This window comes from Muntiacus reevesi, chromosome 20 (assembly GCF_963930625.1).
Source record: "Muntiacus reevesi chromosome 20, mMunRee1.1, whole genome shotgun sequence".
NCBI classification, from domain to species: domain Eukaryota; kingdom Metazoa; phylum Chordata; class Mammalia; order Artiodactyla; family Cervidae; genus Muntiacus; species Muntiacus reevesi.
In genome coordinates, this window is record NC_089268.1 from 22,064,877 (window position 1) to 22,073,731 (window position 8,855).

The 8,855-nt window shown below is 49.4% G+C and overlaps 1 protein-coding gene across 1 annotated transcript in view; it reads right to left on the bottom strand.

Annotated features, from left to right (window-relative positions):
- The window catches only part of TNFRSF21 (TNF receptor superfamily member 21), a 62,760-nt gene extending 55,102 nt beyond the window's left edge, over positions 1 to 7,658 (bottom strand). The window contains exon 1 of the mRNA XM_065912638.1: positions 7,151 to 7,658. Coding sequence (XP_065768710.1) covers positions 7,151 to 7,237 — 87 coding nt within the window. The 5' untranslated portion in view covers positions 7,238 to 7,658. The remainder of the gene's footprint in view (positions 1 to 7,150) is intronic.
- Positions 7,659 to 8,855: the final 1,197 nt, after the last annotated feature.

Here is an 8,855-nt window from a genome sequence, read left to right on the forward strand (position 1 = left end):
TAAACCTCATCTAATCGGGTCTTTCTCCTGGGCCAGGTACAGAAGATTTCAACCAAAGAAGAGAGAGGAGCCATGGACTTCCAGAAGTAAAGAGCAAGGAATGACTAACAACCAGTTAGATTATTCTGGGAACCTATCACCATCTGCCTTGAGTTTTTTTCTCCTCATCCTCTTGCCTCTTTTAATCCTGGATATGCTGACCCGGCCATACCTAAGATGATATCTGATAATAATCAGAAAATAACAATCCTTCTCAAAAGGGTTCTTTGGGAAATCAGAATGCCAACCTCTTTCCCAGGAGCAATGATAAAATTTCTTCTCACCTTCTGCTTTTCTTTAGTCTACTCAGCATCTACAATCTATGAAAAGACATGTTGAAAAGCTCCCTTAGGAGAGAGCTCTATGCGTGATAAAACGCATACAAACATCTCACATGAGATGAGACTGTGCAAATCACAGAGCTCAACCACTTTCTAAGAGACCTGAAGTGAAAAGTTAACAAAGAAAATACCAGTAACAGATGATGCAAGCCTGTGGACTGATCCTATACAAATAATCAGGCCGGCAGCAAAGGAAACCCTGGGAGGTCCTCGAGTTCTCAGGATGAGTTGAAACTAGCTTGCTACGCAGAATTCATGTCATACTGTTACTCACTAGGCAAATATTTTTCAAAATGACCCCAGGAGCAGGAAAGCGCAGCATCTATTCCCTATTTATAACATTTCAATTTGCAAGAGCATCTTTCCACCTTAACTGTGGAACCACTGCCATTCAGAGTCACACCAGAGGAAAATGCTTGCCAGTGGCTCCACGCCCTTCCCTTTCAATCCGCACACACAGGTTGCTCTTACGTTATAATCAGCCCTTTTGGCTAAACTTCCACATGCCACCATGGGGCAGAACAGCTCACCCAGTGGAAAGAGAATGTTCGACTCTTAGGTAAAAGTATTCCTTTAACGGGAAACAAAATTCCAGTAAATTAAGGTTGCTTGTGCCCGACCCACACCCTGACATAAAGAGCAGTGTGTATGCAGTCAGGCTGACTTAGATCTGAATCCTTGCTCTGGCAGTTGCCGATTTCTTGACCATAGCTTCTCCTAAGCCTCATTTTCTGTAAAATGGGGCAAATGCTACTGCCTCATGGACTTGAAGGTTCTATTGAGATCATCTGTAGAAGCTATTCAACACAATGTCAATAGTATGTGCTCAATAGATAGAAGCTTGATAATAATCAAATCAATGATTCATCTTAATATTCCTCCCCTCTATCAGGACCAAAGCCCTCTTAGAGCCACTGATGCTCATTTGATTCCAGAACCCATCTCACTCCTCTCCTCCCTGTTAAATCCATTCAACTCAGGCTCCTTTTCCCAAAACAGATTTGCAAATGGCTCCAAGCGCCATACCCTAAAGACACTTTGAGCACAACTTTCCCACCACGCAAGCACCTGTCATCTTCACGGCCAGGGTGCTGACATGTGGGATTTTTTCCAGAATCCAGGAGAAAGGACTGTTCCTGGCAGTCTTCAGCATCTCTCAAGGAGAGTGAGATCACGGGGCTTCCCTGGTGGTCCAGTGGTCATGCCTCCATGCTTCTAATGCAGGGGCCACAAGTTCAATCCCTGGTCGGGGAACTAAGATCCAACATATCTACTCATTGGTGTGGCCATAAAGAAGAGAAAGAAGAGTGAGATCACCACTGCTCTGAAGCAACAGCCTAAACATCCGTGAGCCCCGTGTTTCTACAGCCCCCGTGAGCGAGCAGATACTTGCTGACATCAGCCAGTTCCCTTTCTACTTACAAGCTCTGCCCAGCTCCTCTCCTCTCCTGGACGCAGGCTGGACATGGAAGGTGGTATGGAAGCCAGGTGGCAGCACACAAGCCAATTTAGGATGCCTGTTTACTTTCTGGTATTTGACAAATATAAACACTGGGGCATGGCCAGTATTTATTCACCATCTCGCCCCTTTCCCAAAGAATCGCAGCTCAGCAGCTGCTACTCCAACTACAATGCCCAGTGTCCTACTAATGCTAAAGGGGGATCCAACTTGAGGACCAAGATAACGCCTCTTGCAGCTTCAGTTTTCATTCTGTCCAACAGACATTATCTGCGCCTAATGCTCCAGACCGAATCCATTCCAAATGGTCAGCAGGCACAAGCCCAAAGGCAATGAGAGACTTCTGTCACTGAAGAGAAGCACCTGAATTTTCCAGGAAGTTGCCAAGTGACCTGGCATCACCAAGGCTTTGCCAGGCCTGCTTGGGGGAAGAGGGCCAGCAGAGTCAGCGCTTCCTGGAAAAAGAGGCACTTCAATTGACAAAAAGTCACTCAATTCACTCTGGCCCTGGAATAATCTGATGATGCCTCTGACTATTTCCCACTGCACGCACACACACACAATTAATAAAGTTCCCTTAAGCCGATTATAGTTTACATGCTTTGCAAAGGGCCAGATGAGCACAAAACCGATTTGCAATGTGTCCCCAGAGTCTCTAAACAGACTTCACCTCTCACCCTCACAGTCAAGAGTTAGGCTGAAAAGTGATGTCTCCCCATTCTGATCTACAAGTAGACGGGATGCAGAGCACCTGCTGAAGTCAGCTTGAACCCACGCCCATTCACTCCATCCACTTGGAGAAAGGGGCCTGCTGCAAATGGTGCTGGAAAATACAGTATTAACTGTGCTGACCACCTCCAGCTGGACAGACCGTGTCCAAATTTAGCCACCCTAAAATATGCAGTTTAGCAAGTTGGTAGATCTAGGCCGGCTTCCTCCTGGTATTTTCTCAACTTTGGGTAGTATGCAGTCCACGACAAGGAAATGTTTTCTTGCTGATTTGATGTGCCTGTGTGTCTTCTTTACACTGTAGGTTTGTTTATTTGTTTTGTACTGGGCTTGTGGCAGATTCAGCCATGTGCCTTTAGAAACAGCTGAGAATTCTGATGAAAAAGCTCAATCCCATCCTATACAGTTTGACAACAGGGATCGGAGATTCACATGGTGTGTGGGAAACCCTGCCTTCCAGGAGAGGTGAGCATACCTGACTCGTGAGATCATGAGTCATTTTCTCTACCAAGACTAACAGAAGTTATTCTGAGACTACAAAATTTTTTTCTTTTGACTTTCAGACCAAAAGCCACAATTTCTTCAAGTGTTTTTTTTTTAAAGGTTTTGTTTTTCTATATGGACCATTTTTTAAGTATTTAGTGAATTTGTTACAATATTGCTTCTGTTTTTGTGTTTTGGTTTTTTGGTGGTGAGGCATATGGGATCTTAGCTCTCCAACCAGGGATCAAACCCTCACTCCCTGCATTGGAAGGTGAAACCTCAACCTCTGGACCTCCACAGAAGTCCCTCAAGTAAAGATGCTAACATCCATCACATTTTGTGTATTACTTTAAGTATAGTACATTCATATGTGGGTTCTTTCTGAAAGTGTGAAACTCAACCAGTACTATTGATAGCCATGTCCGTTTATACACCATATACTTTGTACCTGTAGGGTAAGATTCAAGTTCTAATTCATCCCTGGGTTCCCACTAAGAAGAACAGTGCCTCTCAGAGTAAGCGCTCAATGTAGGTTTGTTAACATGAAAAAATAATTCGCTTCACCCATCTAGGCTGTTTTTCCCCTCCAAGTTTTCCCTTGCAGCTTTCACCCTCTAGGACTGTGAAGTTCAGGTGCATATAAAGGGGAAAACCTTTTGGATATAACAGTAGCTCTAATTCAAAGTTCTCCTTGAACTTGTCACTTAGTCTAGAAGCTATTCAGGACTTCAGCTCCAACCAGCTACTCTACACCAATCTAGTCAAATAGCCAAAGTCAAATGCCAGGATGCTAGATGATTAACTTTAATAAGGAAAGGTCAGGAGACAGCACCAAGACATTCAGTCTCAACAACAGTGACAAACACCCCCATATGGGACTTTCTAGGCAAGCACTCAGCTGAAAGCTCTTACAGTAACTGTCCTTCTATCTGGAATTCATAATATATGCAGATTAGTGGTTTCTAAAATTTCAGACCTCATTCCCTTCTCAATTACATCTCCTTTTTCTTCTGTCTGCCCCACTGCCAACATTCTATCTGTCCAGTCAAAGCAAGCTCCTTGAGGGCAAGAGACATCTCTTGTTGTGAGCCCATTCTAGGGCATTTCTTAACACTGGCACAAACCTCAAGGTCTCATTCATCTGCTCTCCAGATTTCTGGCCTGAAACACGCAACATTTTGCCTTTCAGTGTGTGGTTTACTTTCCAATATCAAGCAGACATCTCAACGCATCAGAAACAGAAGCGCAAGCAGCAAGAACGCTTTCCTCCAAAGGCATTCATGCAATTCTCATCAGTGTCCTGCAACAAACCAAACCACCAGCCTCAACTCTCCCCCAGTGAGTCTTCTTTCTTGTTACATTGCCTCATCTGGCAATTTGGAGTTGAGAAACCTGCAGAGTGGCACAGCAGGGAGGCAGGGAGTCGTGAGAGGGAGCCAAGCGATCCTGGGTCCCAGCGCCAGTACCCTCAACACTTGGGAGCTGGGTGGCCCAGGACGGCCAGTGAGTTTTTCCATTCTCCATTTTCTCAACTGGAAAACACAGCTCATCCCACCAGCTTCGCAGAGACGTTGGGACTAAGATAGGTACTATCTATAAAGCACCTGACACATACGATAATCATGCTATATGCTGTAAATATATTACATAAAAGACTTTTTAAAGCTTACAATAAGTTCTCTTTCAGTTAGCCTGTCATCACGAGAAAGACTCAAAAATGATGACAGTAACAAGTATTTTCACCCTAAAAGAGGAAATATTTGAAAGAGGAGGAGTAACAGAAAACCAGGATGAAGGCACTACCCCCCCCCCCACTGGCCCCGGGGTGCCGAGCCTGCTGCCATGTGGACCTGAGCCGCAGTACCTTAGGTCTGTCATTTTTCACAAGGCCAAGAATCCCAATGGGATAAAGAGTCCTTAAAACAATGTCATGAAATCATCATCATTTTTTTTTTCTGGCCACATTATACAGCATTTGGGATTTTAGTTCTGTGACCAGGGATGGAACCTGTGCCCAAGCATGGAGTCTTAACCATGAGATCATCATTTCATATGCTATCCATGCCTGAGCTAAGGACTGTAGCTTGTAGCGCGGGGAAAATAAAAGATATTGCTTCCCCACCCTGGTGACCCCTGTCCACTCTCTCAGTTTCCCTTCAGGACAAAGGGGTTAATCCCAGGCCACTCCATGAACTGCAGTGGAACTTTTCTGTCTTAATTAGCAAGAGAATAAGGACTCTCATTTTAGTTAATATCTCAAGATTGCATCTAAGCTGCACTATAAATTACTTTAAAAAAGGCAAACTGACTTTCTCAAGTCTTCAGTTGCAAATCCAGTGCACAATTTTTTAGGTCAACCAGATTTAAAGATTTCAGAAAAGAAGCTGGGCTCTTTCTCTGGAGGTTAAAGCAACCTATGCGTTGATTACACCACGACCTTACTTTACGCATCTCATGCAGAAATGTAAAGTCAATGAAACATTGCACTGACTTAAGACTTAATCCAGGAGTGGACTCCAAGAGGAGCATAGGTGTACAGCAGTAGATCTAAGACTGACAAGGAGGCAGCTTGAGGATGGACCTACCTCCACTGATATTAGGCTCGATGTTTCCCAGGACTTGGATGGGTTTCTCTTCACACCGACTGTCCAATCCATGCTCACTGCTTTCAAGGGCCCTCCCAGCCTACTGCCCACCATCCACCACCCTTGTGTCAAGGACACAAATCTTAACTTTGCCACTGCTATAGAATGGGCAGAAAAAGGTCTTTGAAGGGAGCCTAGGACCTGCCTCATTATAAATCCGAACAGCACCAAACTTTTCTTTAGAGTCTCTCTTCCCCTTTAAAACACACCCTCGCACAGGGAACCAGAGTGTCTGTAGGATGAATTCCCAGGCCATAGCAACTGCAGTGCCCTGGGATCTAAGAGATCTTGGTTGGCCGGGCATTAAGCCCTTTTCGGGAAGGAGACAGCAAGCCTGCCTCTCCCTGACACGGCCTTGCCATGAAAACAGGCTCTCGTTTTTTTGTTTTTGTTCGGTTTTTAGCTAAGAATCTCCATCCTCCCGGCGGACACAGAAAGATAAGCACGGATGCTTATGGTGGCTTATAAGTTTGATCTCAAATCAATTTTCTTCTTCCACCTAACTCATCCCATCCCCCCGCCAACATTTGGAAAGGCGGGGAAGGGATGTGGGGAAGTTGGGGACAAGTTTTGGGTCGAAGGTGCTTTCAGGCTTTGGCCAGATAAGAGATGGAGAGAACTAGCTACATACAGGGCACGCCCTGGAGCTGAATGCAGACCGGGTGCAGAAGGAAGCAGCTCCACCCTCCATGCTTACCTGCCGGCCACAGGTAAGCGAGGGAAGGGGAAAAACGGGGGGGAAAATCAGCTTCCTTTATGGTGGGCTCTCCCCGTCCCCCACTCAAGATTCAGCGCGCTGGCCGCCTGGCTGGGAGCCGGGGCTTTGGGGGCGCCTGAGAGTGGGCCTCAGGGTTCCTTTTTGGGCGTGCCGAAACCGGGACCCACCCAGCCAAGGCGGAGAGAAGGGGGAAGGGGGCCAGGCGCCCGCTCCGAAGGCGAGGCGCCGAGGTACCCGGCGTTCTCGGGGCCGGCGCGCCCGGGTCCCGCGCTCTCCCACTGCAGCAGCATCCCGACATGACACTGCAGCTGCAACAAAGCGGCGCCGCCGCCAGCCTCGGCCCCCCGGCCCCGCACCCCGCGGAGGGGGTAGCGGCTGGTGGCCATGGGGGTGCGCCGAGGGGATGCGGGCCTCGGAAGGGCGGAGGAGGTGAAGAAACCCTGAAATGCGCAGGAAGCTGAGTGGCCATCTCCAGCGCCTCTCCCGGCGCAGCCAGACTGCAAGGAAAACAATTCGCCTTCATTCCGGAGTCGGGCTGAGCTCTGCGGCTCCCCTAGAACCACCCGATCCAAGCCCTCGGGTCTGTTGCCTGCCCTCGCTCGCAACCTCCCCCGCCCCGCACCCAGCACCCCCGAAGCCCCGGCCCCGGGACCCGCCCCGCTCTCAGAGCCCGGTGTCCTCGGCTCCCGCGCGGCCGCCGCCCCCGGCTCCCGTCTACCCCACCCGGAGCGCTCACCAGGAGAAGGGAGCCCGCGATCATCGTGGCTCCGGCGATGCGGCTGCAGGAGGCCGGGGCGGTGCTGCTGCTCGTGAAGGTCCCCATGGCTGAGCCCGGGGCTCGCAGGGCGCCCGGGGCGCGAGGCCCCCCGGCAGCTTGAATCGGCGGCTGCTTCTGCCCAGCGCCGCATCCACCGCCGCCTCCCGAGCCGGGAGCCCATCTACCTCCAACACCCCATGTGCACTGCGGCAGCCGGCCGGCCGGACACAGGAGGGAGGCGGCAAGCGAGGCTCCGGGGGCGCTTAGCACCTGCCCAGCTGCGCGGCTGTCCGGGCGGGGAGAAGCAGCCGCTGCTGCAACCCGCACCTCCCCGCGCTCTCCTCCGACAGCGGCTGCGGAGAACCAGGGAGGAGGGCTGGGCGCGAGAGAACGAAGGAACAACTTCCCATAGCGAAGCCTCCGGCCGCTGCCAACCACCCTCCTCCGCTGCCCTGACCGGCCGGCGAGGGACTGAGTCGGGTGGCCGCCGAGCGCGGGGAAACACGTGGTGGCGCCGAAGGGGCGGGGAATCGGCCCTTTGTGATGTCATCGCGAAGGAGGCCGGGCTCTTTGTGCGAGCAGAACCGAGAAGGCGGTCCAGAACAAGCAAGGAGGTGCAGGATGCCCCCTGCCGTTCGCTGCAGAACTTGCAGCTGCTTTCTGACCCAGGGAAAAACGTTGCGAAGGTATGCACACCCTTAACCCAAATTTCCCTCTTTTTACTAAGATGATTCTCAGTAAGTTATTTTCTGTGACAGACGCCTTTCTATCGTTTCTGGCTCGACGAGTAAGACCAGAAAAAAAGCAAAAAGCATTTAGATCAACGGTGTGCCATAAAGAGACCAGCGAGTTGGTTCCCAAACTGAGCTGCGCTTTAGAATCACCTGGAATGCTTAAAACAAACTTCGATGCCTGCTCCCACCCTAGAGATTCTGCTTGAATCGGAATAGAATGTGGTCTGGGCGTTGGGTTGTTTTTTGTTTTGTTTTGTTTTTCACTTCTCCAGGTGATTTGGGGAGATTTTGGAACAAAATTTGAAATCCTCTGTGTTAGTGAATGCAATTAAGGAAATACAGACTAAAGAATTCCAAACCTGGAGTCCACAGAAGTTGGATCCATAGATGGTCTTCCAGAGGCCTTGGAAACCCTGAAATATGTGGGCAGGTGCATTTTCCTAAATAAAAGATCCAGAGCTCTGAATCAGTTTATCACAGAGATAAGAAACACTCTCCCTCCGAAAACATATTAAACATTTTTGAGTTGCGTTCCAAATGCCTTTGTGGGACGTTGGTGGGTAGAAAGGGAGGTAACACACTGCCTCCGATGTAAGAGCAGCCAGAGCATTCCTGTGCATAGTTGGCATCTCCTGAATTTCTGAATGTGAGTGAGAACCTGCATCCCTTTCGCTGTCTCACCCCTGGGGGAGGAAGAGTCTTCTGGCAGCACCATCATTTCTGGTGCAGCGTCCATCTTCTAGGTTCTGACAGCATGTGTGTGCTCAGTTGCTCAGTCATGTCTGACTCTTCTCAACCCTGTGGATTGTAGCCGGCCAGGCTCCCCTGTCCTTGGAATTTTCCAGGCACGAATACTGGAGTGGGTTGCCATGTCCTGCTCCACGGGATCTTCCCCACCTAGGGATCGAACCCATGTCTCCTGCATCTTCTGCATTTACAAGCAGATTCTT